Here is a 21,203-nt window from a genome sequence, read left to right on the forward strand (position 1 = left end):
AATTTTAGCTGAGGAACTTCTGCGATTTGAAGCGAAACATCCTCGCGTCAAGCAACCCAGTCCAGTCGAAGATTCAATCTTCTCTACAATAAATGATGAGAAATTCTAATAAAAGAGCAACATTGAGGGAATGTATATTAATTCTGAGTTGCTGCATTGTTTTGTTTTTTTAAACATTGGTCTGAATATTCTATCAGTCTCTGTAGATGCAGGGTGCTGGCATTATCCTTACATCTCACTATTTGAATAATTCATTTTTGTCCCGTAAAAAGTATTACCAGACTATAAACTCAGTTGTAGTGTACCTCTGTTTCAATGGATGCTACAACCATGACCTGTGTGAGCAGTTTCTTCAGTTTTTCATCAACAAAATGTCATGTCAGGCAGAATGCTGATCATTAATGTAATGTTGAAGGGTCTGTTCTTTGTGCACATTCTGCTGTGCTCGAGCAGTCTCAGTCCATCTCTCTTTCGTCCCTTAGTGAATTATTGAAACACACAAAACCGTCAAGTTGTCCTTTCAATGTTGTTCCAGCTAAGGTGCCAAAAGATGTTTTTAACTGTCGGGTCTCTTGTCTTAGTTCAGAGTCTGTTCCAGCTGCTGTTAAACACGCCGTGGTTCAACCCCTTCTTAACAAAACTCACCTCGACTCGTCAGTTTTATCCTGTTTTAGACCTGTGTCACTTTTGCTAATTTTCTCCAAGGTTTTAGAAAAGGTTGTTTTTATACAGTTACAGTCATTTTTATAAAACAATCACATCCTTGAAAAATTTCAATCTGAATGTAGATCACGACACAACACTGAGTCTGCACTTTTAAAAGTACATAATGACATCACTATCTGTGGATGCCGGGAATTCTGCTCTTCTGGTTCTGTTGGCTCTCATAGCAGCCTTTGACATATAGATACCCAGCTTTATCTATCCATGAAGCCAGAGGATACGCACCAATTAGCTAAACTGCAGGATTGTCTTACAGACATAAAGACATGGATGACCTCTAATTTCCTGCTTTTAAACTCAGATAAAACTGAAGTTATTGTACTTGGCCCCACAAATCTTAGAAGCATGGTGTCTAACCAGATCGTTACTCTGGATGGCATTTCCCTGATCTCTAGTAATACTGTGAGAAATCTTGGAGTTATTTTTGATCAGGATATGTCATTCAAAGCGCATATTAAACAAATATGTAGGACTGCCTTTTGCATTTACGCAATATCTCTAAAATCAGAAAGGTCTTGTCTCAGAGTGATGCTGAAAAACTAATTCATGCATTTATTTCCTCTAGGCTGGACTATTGTAATTCATTATTATCAGGTTGTCCTAAAAGTTCCCTAAAAAGCCTTCAGTTGGTTCAGAATGCTGCAGCTAGAGTACTGACGGGGACTAGCAGGAGAGAGCATATCTCACCCGTGTTGGCCTCTCTTCATTGGCTTCCTGTTAATGCTAGAATAGAATTTAAAATTCTTCTTCTTACTTATAAGGTTTTGAATAATCAGGTCCCATCTTATCTTAGGGACCTCGTAGTACCATATTACCCCATTAGAGCGCTTCGCTCTCAGACTGCGGGCTTACTTGTAGTTCCTAGGGTTTGTAAGAGTAGAATGGGAGGCAGAGCCTTCAGCTTTCAGGCTCCTCTCCTGTGGAACCAGCTCCCAATTCAGATCAGGGAGACAGATACCCTCTCTACTTTTAAGATTAGGCTTAAAACTTTCCTTTTCGCTAAGGCTTATAGTTAGGGCTGGATCGGGTGACCCTGGACCATCCCTTGGTTATGTTGCTTTAGACGTAGACTGTGTTTCATAATTATTGTATGGCCTTGCCTTGCAATGTGGAGCGCCTTGGGGCAACTGTTTGTTGTGATTTGGCGCTATACAAGAAAAAAGGAAAGAAAGAAAGAAAGAAAGATCAAATCAAATCAATTTCATTTATATAGCGCCAAATCACAACAAACAGTTGCCCCAAGGCGCTCCACATTGCAAGGCAAGGCCATACAATAATTACAGAAAAACCCCAACCGTCAAAACGACCCCCTGTGAGCAAGCACTTGGCGACAGTGGGAAGGAAAAACTCCCTTTTAACAGGAAGAAACCTCCAGCAGAACCAGGCTCAGGGAGGGGCAGTCTTCTCCTGGGACTGGTTGGGGCTGAGGGAGAGAACCAGGAAAAAGACATGCTGTGGAGGGGAGCAGAGATCAATCACTAATGATTAAATGCAGAGTGGTGCATACAGACAAAAAAGAGAAAGAAACACTCAGTGCATCATGGGAACCCAGCAGTCTAAGTCTATAGCAGCATAACTAAGGGATGGTTCAGGGTCACCTGATCCAGCCCTAACTATAAGCTTTAGCAAAAAGGAAAGTTTTAAGCTTAATCTTAAAAGTAGAGAGGGTGTCTGTCTCCCTGATCTGAATTGGGAGCTGGTTCCACAGGAGAGGAGCCTGAAAGCTGAAGGCTCTGCCTCTCATTCTACTCTTAAAACCCTAGGAACTACAAGTAAGCCTGCAGTCTGAGAGCGAAGCGCTCTATTGGGGTGATATGGTACTACGAGGTCCCTAAGATAAGATGGGACCTGATTATTCAATGACAGAATGACAGCGTCAACACGGCATTTAATCTATTATTAGACTCAATTGGCTTTGCTCAAAATGTAAATGAATCCACCCACCACTTTAATCATACTTTAATCAATCAATCAATCAATCAATTTTATTTATATAGCGCCAAATCACAACATTCTCCCATTCTACTCTTACAAACCCTAGGAACTACAAGTAAGCCTGCAGTCTGAGAGCGAAGCGCTCTATTGGGGTGATATGGTACTATGAGGTCCCTAAGATAAGATGGGACCTGATTATTCAAAACCTTATAAGTAAGAAGAAGAATTTTAAATTCTATTCTAGAATTAACAGGAAGCCAATGAAGAGAGGCCAATATGGGGGAGATATGCTCTCTCCTTCTAGTCCCCGTTAGTACTCTAGCTGCAGCATTTTGAATTAACTGAAGGCTTTTTAGGGAACTTTTAGGACAACCTGATAATAATGAATTACAATAGTCCAGCCTAGAGGAAATAAATGCATGAATTAGTTTTTCAGCATCACTCTGAGACAAGACCTTTCTAATTTTAGCGATATTGCGTAAATGCAAAAAAGCAGTCCTACATATTTGTTTAATATGCGCTTTGAATGACATATCCTGATCAAAAATGACTCCAAGATTTCTCACAGTATTACTAGAGGTCAGGGTAATGCCATCCAGAGTAAGGATCTGGTTAGACACCATGTTTCTAAGATTTGTGGGGCCAAGTACAATAACTTCAGTTTTATCTGAGTTTAAAAGCAGGAAATTAGAGGTCATCCATGTCTTTATGTCTGTAAGACAATCCTGCAGTTTAGCCAATTGGTGTGTGTCCTCTGGCTTCATGGATAGATAAAGCTGGGTATCAACTGCATAACAATGAAAATTTAAGCAATACCGTCTAATAATACTGCCTAAGGGAAGCATGTATAAAGTGAATAAAATTGGTCCTAGCACAGAACCTTGTGGAACTCCATAATTAACTTTAGTCTGTGAAGAAGATTCCCCATTTACATGAACAAATTGTAATCTATTAGACAAATATGATTCAAACCACCGCAGCGCAGTGCCTTTAATACCTATGGCATGCTCTAATCTCTGTAATAAAATTTTATGGTCAACAGTATCAAAAGCAGCACTGAGGTCTAACAGAACAAGCACAGAGATGAGTCCACTGTCTGAGGCCATAAGATCATTTGTAACCTTCACTAATGCAGTTTCTGTACTATGATGAATTCTAAAACCTGACTGAAACTCTTCAAATAGACCATTCCTCTGCAGATGATCAGTTAGCTGTTTTACAACTACCCTTTCAAGAATTTTTGAGAGAAAAGGAAGGTTGGAGATTGGCCTATAATTAGCTAAGATAGCTGGGTCAAGTGATGGCTTTTTAAGTAATGGTTTAATTACTGCCACCTTAAAAGCCTGTGGTACATAGCCAACTAACAAAGATAGATTGATCATATTTAAGATCGAAGCATTAAATAATGGTAGGGCTTCCTTGAGCAGCCTGGTAGGAATGGGGTCTAATAAACATGTTGATGGTTTGGATGAAGTAACTAATGAAAATAACTCAGACAGAACAATCGGAGAGAAAGAGTCTAACCAAATACCGGCATCACTGAAAGCAGCCAAAGATAACGATACGTCTTTGGGATGGTTATGAGTAATTTTTTCTCTAATAGTTAAAATTTTGTTAGCAAAGAAAGTCATGAAGTCATTACTAGTTAAAGTTAATGGAATACTCAGCTCTACAGAGCTCTGACTCTTTGTCAGCCTGGCTACAGTGCTGAAAAGAAACCTGGGGTTGTTCTTATTTTCTTCAATTAGTGATGAGTAGTAAGATGACCTAGCTTTACGGAGGGCTTTTTTATAGAGCAACAGACTCTTTTTCCAGGCTAAGTGAAGATCTTCTAAATTAGTGAGACGCCATTTCCTCTCCAACTTACGGGTTATCTGCTTTAAGCTACGAGTTTGAGAGTTATACCACGGAGTCAGGCACTTCTGATTTAAAGCTCTCTTTTTCAGAGGAGCTACAGCATCCAAAGTTGTCTTCAATGAGGATGTAAAACTATTGACGAGATACTCTATCTCACTTACAGAGTTTAGGTAACTACTCTGCACTGTGTTGGTATATGGCATTAGAGAACATAAAGAAGGAATCATATCCTTAAATCTAGTTACAGCGCTTTCTGAAAGACTTCTAGTGTAATGAAACTTATTCCCCACTGCTGGGTAGTCCATCAGAGTAAATGTAAATGTTATTAAGAAATGATCAGACAGAAGGGAGTTTTCAGGGAATACTGTTAAGTCTTCTATTTCCATACCATAAGTCAGAACAAGATCTAAGATATGATTAAAGTGGTGGGTGGACTCATTTACATTTTGAGCAAAGCCAATAGAGTCTAATAATAGATTAAATGCAGTGTTGAGGCTGTCATTCTCAGCATCTGTGTGGATGTTAAAATCGCCCACTATATTATATAAACCAGAAAATAGAACATTGCAGTAGTCCAATCTAGAAGAGATAAATGCATGGATCAGAGTCTCAGCATCAGCGATAGACAGGATGGGACGAATCTTCGCTATATTTCGCAGGTGTAAGAAAGCAGTCCTCATAATATTTCTAATGTGGAGGCCAAAGGACAACAAAGGATCAAAAATTACCCCAAGGTTCCTCACTTTGTCAGTGTGATGTATGACACACGAGCCGAGGCTGAGCATTAACTGATCAAATTGATGCCGATGTCTTACTGGACCAAGAACCATCATTTCAGTCTTATCAGAGTTTAAAAGTAGGAAGTTTCTAGACATCCAACTTCTCACTGCTGCAAGGCAATCTTCTAAGGATTTTATGTGAACAAGATTACCAGCAGTTATCGGCATGTATAACTGAGTATCATCTGCATAGCAGTGAAAGGTAATCCCAAAATGCTGCAATATGTGCCCAAGGGGTGCTATATAAAGGGAGAAAAGCAGGGGGCCTAAGACCAAAGGCCAAATTTCATGTCACTAAGGTTAGAGGTAGTGTTACTGTACAAAACACAGTGAGAACGACTGGTCAAGTATGACGTCAGCCATGCAAGGGCACACCCAGTAATCCCAAAATGATTTTCCAGCCTATCAAGTAGAATATGATGATCCACTGTATCAAATGCAGCACTGAGATCTAACAGCAGCAGAACCGTAGTGGTGTCCGAATCCATTGTAAGCAGAAGATCATTCATCACTTTAGTGTGAGCCATCTCTGTGGAATGATATTTTCTAAAAGCAGACTGCAGCGGCTCAAAGAGATTATTCTCAGTAAGATAGTCTACGAGCTGCCGTGACACCACTTTTTCCAGAATTTTAGAGAAAAATGACAGATTTGATATCGGCCGTTAGTTTGTCAATACACTAGGGTCAAGATTAGGTTTCTTAAGTAATGGTTTAATCACTGCAGATTTGAAACAAAAAACATCACAGAGACAGCCTCAGGACATAGCCAAAGGACAAACCACAAGAAGGACCCACATGGATAACTGACCTGGAAGGACACACACACTGACTACAAAAGGGCTGCAGGCAGAAGACAAACACTGTGTATACCTTTAGTATACACAGAAAAAGACAGAAGACTACATGCAAACACACAAACATAAAGCACAGACACGATTGACAGGCGCACACACAACAACTTGCCTGAAATTTTAACTCTCCACACATGCAGTAGGACATTACAGGTGTACGGTCAACTTTACTGAGATGTTCTCAGGTCAAAATATAAACTCTGGGGTAGGCCTGGGCAATTTGGCCTAAAAATAAAATCTCCGATTTTTTCAGAAAAAATTAGATTTTCGATTTTTTCCCCCTACTTTTTAAAAGAAATCATTTAATACAAATGACCGAGATAACTCGGAACATGTTTTGCTTTTATTTTTTAATCAAAAACTTAAAACTAACCCCTACTTACCTCCTCGAATTGAAGCTCCAACTGTTCTTTTGATTTAAAAAATACACTTTGTTAAATGATTCCACCAGAGTAAGCTGGTTTTTAGCGGGAGTTGGCGCTCTTGTTCCCCTTGTAAAGTGTAGCATTTCTCCCATGCATCTGGATGCCTGTTTTAGATACTGGAATAAGTTTGTTGTGCGGCTGTGTTTTGTTGAGGTGGGCTTTCAGGGTTCACCCTAGAAATTTTTAGTATAGCGGTGCTGTTGGCAATTATCACCCGAGGTGGCGCGCTGCGAGTCATTTTGACAGGTTTTAGATGCATTGAAAGCAAGAATAATAGACCAAAAAAAGGACACTTATGTTGTAATATCAAAGTTCTTTTTGCATGTTTCTAAGTTAATAAAATAAATAACATTGAAAAGTTTAAAAACACATTAATATTTGATAGACATATCATTTGCTCTCCTCTTTTTTTTTAAAAAATGACACACTGTACCTTTAATCCAGTCAGACAGGCAGAGTTTTACTGTCATGTTGACAGTTTAGTTTTTTCTTTTTAACATTTCTGAGTGGGATTGCATACTTTTAAAAAACAATATAACCCTAATTGTCTTGTTTGTACAAGAGCTAAACCTGGACTGATTTGATTGTCAAATCAGAATCAAATCTATTGCCAAGTAAGTTCTCACATACAATTAATTTGATCTGGTGTCATTGGTGCATAAACAACAATAAAGAAATCCGTTTTTCACACTTTACTGTTTCACTAAATTGTGTGAAGAAGATCGTTGATTAAAATTGCTTCGCGGTTAGCCATCTTTGTTATTGTGTGAAGAAAATGGGATGGGGAGGGGGGAGCTACGGAACGTCCTGGGGACAAAAAGGTGCGCCGCTGCAAGAGGAGAAAAAAAAAAACTCGAATTTTTTATTTTTTACATCGTCCGCAACAAATAATTCGAATTAATCGATATATCTCCCAGTCCTACTCTGGGGTGACTGTACTTTTGCGGTAGCTTAACCCAGACTGTGGAACAAGTTTCCTCCTGATTTACACACTATTTCTGACCCAGCACTTTTTAAATCAAAGCTCAAGACTTATTTAAACTGTGTGTCATTTTAACTCTATTGTATGTTTTTATTTTTGTGAGTTCTTGATGTTTGATTTTACTGTAAAGCAATTTGGGCACCGTTTGGCTGCTGTAAAGGGAAACATGAATAAATATTGACTGACTGACCGTGTTTCCCATTTGCTTTGAACTTTATTACGTAGTGATAGAACAGAACAAAATAGAGCCTTTATTGTCATTGTACGTACATAGAATGAAATTTGTCCTCGACACTTAACCCATCCTACCACTAGGAGCAGTGGGCAGCCACAGTCACCGGCGCCTGGATGTAGAGACTCTGCTTTAGGCAGGGCCAGAGAAAGGAGCAGACCCTAAATAAGCATATTTTTTGACTGATAAATGATTAAATTAAATATTTATGGACTTCAGTGTGTATCTGATGCTGTCATAGGCTGAAATTCTCTCGTTGGGCTTTGCAGGCCCTTTCGGCCATAAAGAAAGTCACCGAGCCAAAGAAACCCACCACAACCAGGATGAGCAGCTGCCAGTGCAGCAGCAGATAGTTACTGTAGAAGAAAGCCAGAGCTGCCATGATGGACTGTGGAGAAACAACAAGGAAACATCATCAAGGTGTTCCTCAACAGTAACAAGGTGATAAATGTGACATACATTATGACAATAAAAAGCACTTTAAAAACACTAAGGACCCCAGCCTGGATTGTCCACATTTTGTGCATTTTGCCATTTTTACTATGCTGGTTCAACATATTTTCATGCTTTTGTTCAGATGCACTTACACAAAATGACACAAAAAAGTACCTGAATTAACCGAAAAACAGCAAAGGCAGGTGCACAGTTGTCACGAAACATGACGCCGGTGATGCTGAGGAGTTGAGTGTTGAAGCAGCTGTCGCCTAAGCCTAGCAGGAAGCTGCACAGCAACGCCACCCCAATGCTGAGCCATGAGACACAAACATACAAATCGAAGTGAAAACAAGAGCTTCACCTTCCCCAACATTACAGTAGGCAAGACAGGTACATTACAAAAACCGTATTTCTGATCAGTTGATATTGGATGTACAGGTGGCATGGTAATGAACAAGAAATGGCTTTTTGGACCAACACTAATTCTGATGCATGATCATACGGTCTCTTGAATCCCCTTCACCTCCCATGTACTATGGCCAATTTCTCCCCCAACAGCATGTGGATGAAGGCCCCAGAATTACCCTGAAAGGGTTTGTTTTGGTAAAGGTCAAGTTTATTTGGGTCAAAGGTCAAACAGGTGTTTTGGTGGGTTTTGGAATTGCATAGATCAAACCAGAGATCAATCATTGGGCTCAAGGTCAAGTCTGCCTGTTTGATTAATGGCCTACCAGGTCTTATTGGTGATTTCCAACAAACTTGGTCTGTCAATGAAGGCTAACCCTGAAATTACCTCTAAAGAGTTCCTTTGGGCAAAGGTCAAGGAATGTGATTTTCAACCCAGTTGGACCAAATGTCACACTTATATAGACGGGTTCCAGAATTGTCCTGGCAGGGTCGGCAGTAGGCCAATCATTTGGATGAAAGACAAGATCACTGGGGCCACATGTCATATTGTCAATGCCCTGATTGCAGTCATGCAAAGGGTAGCATTATCTAGTTTTAAGAAATTTAGAAACAGATTATTTCATGCCAGTCTATGCTATTTAAAAGTCAAAATCAGTTTGTTTTAGTCATCATTTTTAATGCAGAGCTGCTGTCTATGCTTATTTCTTGAATGTAACTCCATTTGCAGCAACCAGTTGCCATGTCAAGGCCTCTTCCAGCTAAAGAGGTCCTCAGCAATGAGGCATCTGCATACAAAATAATGCCCAAGGAAACCTGCCATATAGCCATAGTGTTGTAATTAATGTTCCCTAAATTACTAGCAATAACAGTTGCGCTGTGCTGTTTTGTGCCGAGTGTAACACCGGGCCCTTCGTCTGTCAACCACAGATGTGAGACTGGAGGCATCAGGACTCTGTAAGTTTGAGGGATGCAGTATTATTACAGTAATAACATATTTTTGTTGGAAGTTCTTAGTATTAAATCAGCCCTGCTTATGTACAGAGTACTGACGGGGACTAGAAGGAGAGAGCATATCTCACCTATATTGGCCTCTCTTCATTGGCTTCCTGTTAATTCTAGAATAGAATTTAAAATTCTTCTTCTTACTTATAAGGTTTTGAATAATCAGGTCCCATCTTATCTTAGGGACCTCGTAGTACCATATCACCCCAATAGAGCGCTTCGCTCTCAGACTGCAGGCTTACTTGTAGTTCCTAGGGTTTGTAAGAGTAGAATGGGAGGCAGAGCCTTCAGCTTTCAGGCTCCTCTCCTGTGGAACCAGCTCCCAATTCAGATCAGGGAGACAGACACCCTCTCTACTTTTAAGATTAGGCTTAAAACTTTCCTTTTTGCTAAAGCTTATAGTTAGGGCTGGATCAGGTGACCCTGAACCATCCCTTAGTTATGCTGCTATAGACGTAGACTGCTGGGGGGTTCCCATGATGCACTGTTTCTTTCTCTTTTTGCTCTGTATGCACCACTCTGCATTTAATCATTAGTGATTGATCTCTGCTCCCCTCCACAGCATGTCTTTTTCCTGGTTCTCTCCCTCAGCCCCAACCAGTCCCAGCAGAAGACTGCCCCTCCCTGAGCCTGGTTCTGCTGGAGGTTTCTTCCTGTTAAAAGGGAGTTTTTCCTTCCCACTGTAGCCAAGTGCTTGCTCACAGGGGGTCGTTTTGACCGTTGCGGTTTTACATAATTATTGTATGGCCTTGCCTTACAATATAAAGCGCCTTGGGGCAACTGTTTGTTGTGATTTGGCGCTATATAAAAAAAATTGATTGATTGATTGATTGATATGTGAACAAGTTTTAAATTTATCAGAATACAATTTCTCTACTTTGCAGAACTAAAATCTGTTTTGTATGACTTACAGTGGCACAATACTCTTACATGAAGGAATTCAAAGAGCAAATGTAAATGTTAATGTTCCACATTTTATCATTGGCTGCACTGTTATTTTCTTGCACAGACAATTCAGACCATGTTACCTGGGAGTGATGTAGCCATGCAGATCTGTTCCTGATGCTGGGGCCAAAGGGGCATCACTGGCAGTGTTCAGGAAAATCAGGTAGAAGGCAAAAAAGTGAGTGATGAGTCCTAACAGCACCACTGGGTTTCTGCCAAATCGGTTGTTTTTGTTCAAGATCCCAAATGTGCCCCCACCTGACCGTACAAAGCAAAGAGAAGGACCTTTTGATATTCCTCACATCATTTCTTGATAGAGGTATTTTCTGTCTGATTGTCCTCCACTTCTACAGGGATTTCAGACCTCATAAATAAAATGTTAAAGTTTCATCTCAGAGGACTGACCTAAAATTTCGCCGAGGCCAACACAAATACCAGAGGCACCGATCAGACTCTTTGCATCAGGCCCAAACTTTGTCATGGCCCCGATACATGTCCCATATACGCCGCTGTAAAATGTGAGCTCCAAGCCTGCCAAAGCAAACAGCAACATACATCAAACCGTCCTCATTGGATACATTCACATGCATTTTTCCCCTCATCCAATTCTGCATGTAAATATTGTAGTACCTGTGTATCCCATGGAAGTGCTCAGGAGCAGCATTTCTTTGGTGACAAACAGTTTGCACAACTTGACTGCCAAAGGAAAAAAGTCAAGTTTTGCATCAAGAAAAGTCAGTCAGAATGAAGGCTTGAGGTAAAATTATTTTTACCAAACTTACAAAAAGCATCCACAGCTTGTGAGAGGACACTTGATGGAGGTGACCTACAAACAGAAGAAGATCATAAATAAATGAAGCAACCATGACTGGCAATGTAGAAAAACTACAGCACAGCTACAGTTTAATAGGCCTGCTACATTCATTGCAAGCGAGCATCAGCTGCAACAATACAGGGTCATTCCATAACATTCACATGTGAGTTTGATCAACAGAGGTGTGACACATGTCCCTGTGTAAGGCAGGAAGTGGCTGCATTTCCTTCTGAACATCTAACTTGGTGAATTATGTATGAAACAGTCCTTGTGTGCATGTGCTACAGTATTCTATTATTTTCTACTTTACTAATGGGTGTCAAAATCCAACCCCTTGTCCTCATCGTGACACCTGGGGAATGGCTGACGTAGGGGATTGCGTGTTGGAGTGAAATATAATGTGGGAACCTTGTGTGCCCCATGGCCTAACAGGAACCCTGAACGCAACACAGCTAACAGTGCTTTGGTGAAACAAGAAGTCCTCAACAGTGGATCAGGCAGAAGAGGTGATGGCTTGTAACCCAATGACTGCGAAGGCAGATGAAAAAGCTGCAGCAGGTGATCAGATCCTGATCGTCTGGGCTTTCCCAACCATCATACCAGGCTAAGGATGTGTCAAGGACTGTGTGTTTTTCAGTGTGTAACGACATTCCCACGTTATACAAACCACATGCACAGGCATATCTAGAATGATCCCCGGTTGAAGATAACACATCTGGGAAAATGATCAAGAGGCAAATCTTCTTCGCCACCAAGGTATTGCCATGATGCCAACTTTACTGATACGGACACACTAAATTCAAATTCACTTAATTTGATATTGCTGTCCCAACGTAATTTCATCCATGGTGTCAATTTCCAGATTAAAATATAGCTAAAAATCTCATCACTACAAAATAAATCCAAATGCTTGAAAATTTTGCAAAATAACAATGCCCCATATCTCGGAAACCCTTCATCAGGTTTACCTGAAATATTAGATTTGAGGTTTGTGGGGTCAGAACTAACATATTTTCTGAATTTCATGAAAATCTGAGGGGATGATGTTTAGAATTCCACTTTCACTGAGCGATTTGGTGTTGAATGACATGATAGTATTAATGTGCCAGCATGCAAGTGTCTTGTTCCTACACAACTCCCAGCATCTTGACCAGGCTAACAGGATGCCCATATGACACCTGTGACAGAAAAATGGTTCCTATCCATACATAAGGGTTTACTGCAAGTATGCCGAGGTGGATGCAAAATTAGGACCCAAAGCACCTCCATTATGTGGTGTTTGCAGCCACATGTAGAACCTGTGCATGATCCAAACCTCACCTAATCTGGCAGCAGCTACACTGCATGTTTCCAGATATAGAAAGTGGGATTATAATTCATGATTTTTTTTTTTGGATCCTACATTGTCCTTTGACCTCCACATTAGAAATATTATGAGGACTGCTTTCTTCCACCTGCAAAATATAGTGAAGATTCGTCCCGTCCTGTCTATGGCTGATGCTGAGACCCTGATTCATGCATTTGTCTCTTCTAGATTGGATTACTGCAATATTCTATTTTCTGGTTTACCACAGCCCAGCATTATGGGTCTCCAATTGGTTCAAAATGCTGCTGCCAAGTTTTGACACAAAGCAGAAAGTTTGACCACATTACACCCATTTTGGCATCTCTTCACTGACTTCCTGTCCCAATGAGATCAGATTTTAAGGTTCTGCTACTAGTCTATAAAATTATTCACAGACTGGCACCTCCCTACCTAGCTGACCTAATGAAACCTTACGTACCGGCCCGGGCTTTGCATTCTCAGGGTGCAGGACTACTTAGTGTCCCTAAGGTGAATAAAAAGTCTGTGGGTCACAGAGCTTTCTCTTATCGTGCCCCTGTTTTGTGGAATGATCTCCCTGCATCAATAAAACAGTCAGATTCTGTGGAGATTTTCAAGTCCAGACTTACGATGCACTTATGCTAGTGCGTAACATACAGACGCATAGTATGTTACTGCGCTTTTTACTCTTTTAATTCATTTTATTAGGAAACGGAGCGTGCCGCGGCCTCAACTTTATCTAAATTCTGGGTCTTTTAGTGAAGCTTAGGGCTAGTGGCCGGCGATCACCTTAGTATTTCTTCTGTTTTTCTTGTTGTTTAATGCTGACAAATTATACTGTATTTGTTGTCTTTCTGATGCTTGATTCTGCTTTCTGGCTTTTCTCTCTGTTTGAGGTGCGGCTCCATCCAGAGATGGGTGTGGTATCTGTTACAGAAACCGTACTGTGCACCGGCAACATTTCCTGTATGTTTGTTTTGTGAATTATTTTGTCATTTCTGTTACCACTGTTGCTCTGGGGGTTAGTAAGGTTAGACTTTACTTGTGTAAAACACCTTGAGGCAACCTTGTTGTGATCTGGCGCTATATAAATGAAAATAAACTGAATTCGTGACGGCACTGACCCAGCTGTGGTGACAGTATTAGTTGACAATTCTTCTGAGGGAACGGGTTCAGGATCAGGTTTCCGGAGTAGAAAGAAGAGGAAGCATGCCAACAAGCTAACAGTTGTGAGAGAGATGAACACTGTCTGACGATCCTTGTCTAAGACACAAAATATGACACACATACTTAAAAATAAACACTTTACAAGAAGTGAAATTGATAAAGGAAGAAACACTGTGGATAGAGTACCTGTGAGGGACACATGTCCACGCCAAGCAAAATATACGTACAGGTTTCCAAAGAATAAGCTGCAGAGAAATATCAGCTGTTAAGAACTTTATGCAATCAGATAGAAACACAGTTTGCAGGGAAATATGTTTACTTGAATTGAAGCAGCGCCCAAAATATCCCACTGTTTCTTCCCATGGTGGAGTCAGTTGAGTTGATAGAAAGTACAAGTCCCTGAGCTGTCCACAACACTGGAATGCAACAAAAGAAGATGTCACAAAACCAACTAGTTGAAAAGATTAATTTCCTGGAGTTAAAAAAACAGAAGACATTTTGTTCTTGTACCTGCAGCTGCTATTCCAACCAACACAGACATTGTATAGAAGCTCCAGGTGTATGGGTAAATGAACACAGCGATGTACCCGCTGTGGAACACAACATCAAGAGACACTCAGGGGTGAACATGAAATGTTTGTGCTTGATGTGTCGGTCAGTGTGGGGTTTACCTGTAAAAAAGCCCACTAACAAACATCGACAGACGCGGTCCTACGACAGCGACCACTGACGGGGCCATGAGGCTGGACACAGAGTACACGCCATAGACAATGGCCATACTGGGTGTGACAGAAGGCAGGGCACTTAGAAAGTCATATATGGTACAAAAGGCAAATCTTCATTTGTAGCAGAGGATTTTTCTTGCAGTATTAATGATTTACCTTGTGTATCCGCTCCCGTGAAAATCACTGTTATTGAAGCTTCTGATAACTGTTTGCTGTAACGATGGAGAAGGATGGCTGATTCCATGTTATGATATACTGAACTGAAGGTTTGACGTATGTTAACTTATATGTTGTCATTCCATCATGTCCATCATGAAATCCAGCCTACCTCAACATTTCCACATGTTTGAAAAGCACTGATCAGCAACATAAAGCTGACGCCAAGGATGACGATGTTCAAGAGCATCTTGCCTTCTGGACTCATTTCGCAGTAGTTTGACAATTTCTCATGGAATTGGAGGGAAAAAAAAAAACCTTCCAGGACTCAGTCAACAGCACATCTGAGGAAGAAAAACTACTTAGAAAATTTTGTATCATCCAAGAGACTTTAGCAATCTAATTCTGACTTGTTACTGAAAATTGGAAATAATTAATTCTAAAAGTTCCAAGATTTCTGTGAATGACTGAATATTTTATTTGAATATGAAAATGCTGAGCCTGCACGAGGTGAAAAAAGCATTATTTGTGGTTAATCCAAATCAAAAGATGCAGTGTCATGATAGAAATGGAATCCCTGCAAGAACACGTTAGTTCAGGCAGCAAACCCAAAGCACTGCAACATAATTGCATTGCGGGCCATGTTCCAAGGCCCAGAACTTTGAAAGGGGCACCAATTCATACTTTGTCCACATGAAACTGTAACTTTCCATTTACATCTTTTCCTTTGTCATTTTCAAAAAGTGATCCATAAACATGGCACCGTTTCAAGAAATATCTACATACACACAAAACCATTAAAAACAACTGAAAACGCTTCTGCATATACGCCAGACCTGTATGTGATGCTGTAATGCCCCCACACAAAACACAGAAGAAGACATGGAGCAAAAAACAAAAAAACTCGATGGTGAACATGAACACTGAAGTGAGAGCAAAAGCTGAGATGTTGGTGTCAACCAACAATGAAGTTCAGCTTCTGCTTGAAGTCACACTGGATTATAAATTGACTAAACTAGAAGACGTGACCGTTTGCTGCTTGTAGTAGTAGAAGAGGAGCAGAGGATTTTGCCATAGTAGCCCCAATAAGCTCAGTAGCTTCTGTAGCAGAAACACAAGTCCGTAGTCCACCATTCTTGTTGTTACGTGATGTCTTGGGGTTAAGACTCTTACATCTCACATCATGAAGACGCTGGAGCGGCTGGTCCTGCACCTTCTCAGACTGCAGGTACAACATGCGCAGGACCCACTGCAGCTTGACTATTAGGAGGCAACTGGAGTAGATGATGCCGTTCTTTTTCTGTTGCATCAGACCTACTCCTTCCTGGATGAACCTGGTGGATATGTGAGGATGACGTTCTTTCATTTTTCAAGTGCATTTGACATGATCCAACCGGAGATCCTCAAAGAAAAGCTGGAGCGATAGAGGGTGGATTCGACCTTCACAAACTGGATCCACAGTTACCTGACAGGTCGGCCTCAATACGTGAGGCTGGACAGCATCATTTCGGACACTGTTGTGGGCTAAGTTGGAGCTCCACAAGGAACTGTGCTCACGTCCTTCCTATTTACCATCTACAAGTCTGACTTTAAATACCACTCGGATACGCGTCACATTCAGAAGTATTCTGATGACACAGCCATTGTGGCGTGTGTTAAAAACAACCAGGAGGGGGTGCACACAGACCTGATCACAGTCTTCTGTGAATGGAACACCAAAAGCTCACTATGAGGCTGAGGTCCTTTGATGTGTGTCACCAAATGTTGTCTGTTTTTTATTGATCTGTTGTTGCTGCTGTCCTTTTCTATGCTGCTGTCTGCTGGGGCAATAACATCTCTCTTAAAAACTGTAATTGGTTGGACAAGCTGGTTAAGAGGGCAGGGTCAGTGGTTGGGGGGGTCCCTGGACACCATGGGTGCAGTGGTGGAGCGGTGCATGGGGAGAAAAGTGCAAGCAATCCTCAGTAACGCCAGACACCGTTTGCATGAGACTCTGTCTGCCCAGAGGAGCAATAGATCTGAGCGTCTCCTCTCAATGTGCTGCAGGACGGAACGTCTTAGAAAATCCTTCATTCTTGCTGCTATTCAATTTTATAATGAACACTGCTGATTTAAATGTGTGCGGGGTTTAAGCCTTGGACATTTAGAGTTTTTTATATATATATATTGTCCCCTGTCTTTCAGTCCATACTTGCTACTGAATGACAACTGAATTTCTCCATGAGGGGATGAATAAAGTGTCTGTCTCTGTCTAGGCTGCACTCAAAAAATTACTCACTGGATGAACTCAGTTCAATTCTGTGCAGGATTTCTATCTAATAAATATATGTAGCCCCAACTCAAAAAAAGCACATCCATGCAAGATAATTTAATTCAATTTAGCTGGGACTACATATATTTATTAGATGAAGTAGTGTTTTCGGGCTCTGAGAACACTGGTTCCATGTGGACAAAACACTGATACGATACAAAACTTTTGCAGATATACTGACACTCGTCTCTGTGTGGACGGGCCCTCAGTGACAGTCGATCACATCTATTGTGAAATACTGTAGCTGAAGGGTACACTGAAAAAAGTGAAACACAGTGCACTTCATTCAAAGTACTTATTTACATTGGTCTAATGGAAAATTGTGGTTTCCAGTTTAAATCTGCTGGAATCACTTTACAAAATCATAAATATACATTGTGAGAAACTAAAAAAAGTAGCTGTAACAAATTACATCAATTTTTTTAAGTTGATCCAAAGTAGCATTTTTTTCAGTGTAATAAGGTGACATACTCCTCAGAAAACCCCAAACTAGTGCTGTCAGGTGATTAAAAAAAAAAATCTAATTACAAGTCTAATTACAAGTCTTGAAATTAATCAAATTTAATCGCATGTATAATTCAAATCACAAAACACATGACATTTTCTCATGATCTTAAAAATAATTACAGAAATATTTTAATGAGTAAAAATAAACTGTGCAGTCTAAGAACTTTGAAAAAAGGTGGCATCATGCATCATATTATAAGAACATCCCAAACAAATTTATTGTCAAGTTGTCATGACAAAGAGAACTTCTGGTCATGTTACGTTGATGAATGTCAAGTTTTCATAATCAAGACAACCCAAAAAAGTCAACTTGTCATGACAAAAACCAAATGACACTTAATGACAGCAGTCATAAACATTTATGACATTGACATAATGGTTATTACACATTCATGATTTTGTCATGTAACAGTTATGACAATATCATGTCACAATTATGATGATACCTTCAAGTAAAGTTTACCCAAAGCTGATCTAAGTTTATAACTTGAAATTCTTTTTTTCAGAAAGATGAGTATGAGAAACAGTAATATCATTATTTATAACCCTTTCGAGAAAAATAAATTTGTCCTACCACCATTGATCAGCATTCCTTCAGATCAGTGGACGCTTGGAAAAAGTTGGGAAAAGCAACACGAGCTTTTTTTTTTTTTCTTGTGCAGTTTCTTGCTCTTTTGCAGCTCCAACATTTTTTCACTGTTTTCTTATTTTTTGCTATGGTGAATCCCAGTATCTGGGATCTATTAACACCATCTGCTAATGGATCCCCCTCAGATTACAGAGATAGACTTACATGAGCACTTTGAAAGCTCAGGAAATCCTTGATCCATGTATAGACTCAGTGAGCACAGCCTTGCCGTGGAGAAAGTCAGACCGACCTGGCTCCCCAGAGAAGACAGACTGTGCACCCACTGCACTTTCTAACCACCTGCCCGCTGTACCAAGACATCAGAGACACGTACTTCCAACAGATCACAAACACCCAAAAAGACTTTGAGAGCATGACTAACATCAACAAACCTCCGTATCTGTTGGCTGAAGTACAACAATGTGCAAACACAACAGCAAGGCTTGTGAGTCACTGCGATAAGAAAAGAAGGAGCAACAGACACGACATACGTAAACCACCGTGAACCCAAAGCAGGAGATTAAACTGCTATGTCATTTTATCTATGTATAACACATTTTATAGGACAGTATATTTTTACACAGAAAACACAATTTTTTTTTTTTACTTTTATTTCAATCACATATCTCCTGTTTACACATTTATTTACTGTAGAATATTGTTAACTGTATGAAAATTCAGTAAAGTATATCTTCTATTATACATTCCAAATATAAGGTACTAAGGTATGTACATCTTCATAATTTTTTTGTTTTTGGCTCTGTGTAACACTTGCTTTGACATTGTAAACATACGAGGTCTGTCAATAAAGTATAGGTCCTTTTTATTTTTTTCAAAAACTATATGGATTTCATTCATATGTTTTTGAAAAAAATAAAAAGGACCTATACTTTATTGACAGCCCTCGTATGTTTCCTATGTAAATAAAGCTCCACTGAAGAAGAGAGAGAGAGATAGTCTACGGAAGCGTATTGCATTCACTTGATAAATTTATTATTTGGCTTGTTTTTCAGAGTAATTATTTGTGTTTTTCTGAGTAATTTATTTTTTGGTTGTTTTTCGGAGTAATTATTTGTGTTTTCTGAGTAATTTATTTTTTGTCTGTTTTTCAGAATTTCAGAATTATCTGAGTAATTTATCTTTAGGTTTGTTTGTTTTCCCCCCATTTTTTCAGTTTTTTTTTTTTTTTTTTTTTTTTTTACTATTTTTCCAGTTTTTCTGAGTAATTATTTTCCTGTTTTTCAGAGTTTTTTGTTGTTCTGTTTTTCAGGTGCCTGCGTCGAGTCGACAAACTAATGATAATACCATCTATATGACTAAAAGACAGGGCAATCTCCCAGTGGCTTAAACTGAGAATAAAGTAAAACTTGATTAAACTGAACAATGTCATGTTTGTTACCAAATCGAGCTCTCAATGAATGAATGCATCTTCAAATGCTCTCTAAACTCTGGAAAAAAGTGCTCCGAAAAACAGAAGAAAAAAATATTCAAAAAAATCAGGAAAAACAAATTACTCTGAAAAACCAACGATAAAAATAAATTACTCTGAAAAACAGAAAAACTCAGAAAACAGAAATAATTATTACAAAAACAGACAAAAAATAAATTACTCAGAAAAACAGAAATTATTCCGAAAAACAGACAAAAAATAAATAACTCAGAAAAAAAACACAAATTATCACTCCAAAAAACAAACCGAAAAATTAATTTATCAAGTGAATTTATCCGTAATAGTCTGCCTTCCTCAGTGAACAAGAAAATGTGTTTGAGTCATTTATAACTTGGCAACTTGCTCTTTACTGAAAACAGATGTGACGTCAGAGAAAAGGTGAAGCGAGATAAAGGAGGAAATAAGCACAAAGAAAAATACCCCCCTCCAAAAAAAGTCAAAGTATTTCTTCATGTTGTATTCATTAATTTTTGCAGAGAACCAACAAACTCCACGTCACACCAATGTTCCAAAACTGGTTTGTCTGGATTTTCGAAGCTTGAGGCGGACTCTCCTTATTGTTCACAATTGAGACAGATAATCATTTATGACCGAGTCAACAAGACGAAGACACCGAAACAAACTCACCGACGACACGGCGGCGGGCTGTGATCGAGTCTTCGATGTTCTTTGGTGGTTGTGAGCTGCATGTAGCATCTTTCTAACTCTAATGAAACATGACACGTTTCACTGTGGAAGACAAAAGCGAGAGATTTTAATCCCGCAGGTAAACCTGGACAAAGCGGAAAACGTTGGCTCCCGCATGACTCACCTGAGTGTTGTCATTGAGGAGCTTTCAAAATAAAATGCACAGGGTGATAAGAAGCAGCCCTTCAAAATATGGAGAAAAGAAAATTCTGTTACGGTATAGTTACACTAATTATGCTCATCAGATGACAGGCGAGGCTCTCAATTTACCACTCGATTTGTGCTCCTATATCCTGACCAGTGGTCATGAATTCTGGGTAATGACTGAAAGAACAATACTGAAGCAATTAAAGAATAAGATACAAGCAGCAGAAATGACATTCCTCAGTCAGGTATCTGGATTTACACTTGTGGACAGGCTGAGAAGCTTGGCTACCCATGAGGGACTCTGAGTAGAGTCGCTGCTTCTTCTTATTGAAAGGATCTGGCTGAGGTGGTTCAGGCATCTGGGGAGGAGGTCCCCTGGTTATCTCCCTGGGGAGGTCTCCCAGGCACATCCAACTGGGAGGAGGACCCAGGACACACTGGCGGGATTATATTTCCCAGACAGCTAAGGAACGTCTCGGGATCCCTCAGGAAGAGTTACAGGACTTGGCCAAGGATAGGGAGATGTGGAATGAGCTGCTTGGTCTGCTGCCACCACAACCCTGACCCAGATAAGTGGCTGAAAATGAGTGAATTAATGAATGAACATGTTCTCACTCCACACCTGTCTTTCTGAAATTTATGACTTTTCAAAAAGAGATAGTAGGAAGAAACATCAAGCAGACCAGACTCAGAGGACAGAGATGATGGAACTC

The 21,203-nt window shown here is 39.9% G+C and overlaps 1 protein-coding gene across 1 annotated transcript; it reads right to left on the reverse strand.

The window, feature by feature from the left end:
• Positions 1–7,746: 7,746 nt before the first annotated feature.
• Positions 7,747–20,458, reverse strand: LOC117513054 (UNC93-like protein MFSD11). The gene is made up of 14 exons (XM_034173367.1): positions 20,284–20,458; positions 14,933–15,104; positions 14,761–14,816; positions 14,551–14,658; positions 14,390–14,469; positions 14,199–14,295; positions 14,066–14,124; positions 13,837–13,975; positions 11,357–11,400; positions 11,205–11,270; positions 10,980–11,105; positions 10,658–10,832; positions 8,394–8,529; positions 7,747–8,172 (listed from the first exon to the last, which is right to left on the reverse strand). Exons 2-14 carry the CDS (start codon positions 15,026–15,028, stop codon positions 8,020–8,022), a joined length of 1,335 nt encoding a protein of 444 aa, XP_034029258.1. The 5' UTR covers positions 15,029–15,104; positions 20,284–20,458; the 3' UTR covers positions 7,747–8,019.
• Positions 20,459–21,203: the final 745 nt, after the last annotated feature.

Source organism: Thalassophryne amazonica, chromosome 6, assembly GCF_902500255.1.
Source record: "Thalassophryne amazonica chromosome 6, fThaAma1.1, whole genome shotgun sequence".
Lineage (NCBI taxonomy): Eukaryota > Metazoa > Chordata > Actinopteri > Batrachoidiformes > Batrachoididae > Thalassophryne > Thalassophryne amazonica.

Coding starts and splice junctions, on each gene's coding strand:
- LOC117513054 (XM_034173367.1), bottom strand. CDS start 15,028: ATGAGTCCAGAAGGCAAGATGCTCTTGAACATCGTCATCCTTGGCGTC. Junction 8,530..10,657: donor CATGGCTACATCACTCCCAG/GTAACATGGTCT, acceptor CTCATGGCTCAG/CATTGGGGTGGCGTTGCTGT. Junction 8,173..8,393: donor CTGTTTTTCGGTTAATTCAG/GTACTTTTTTGT, acceptor GTTTCTCCACAG/TCCATCATGGCAGCTCTGGC.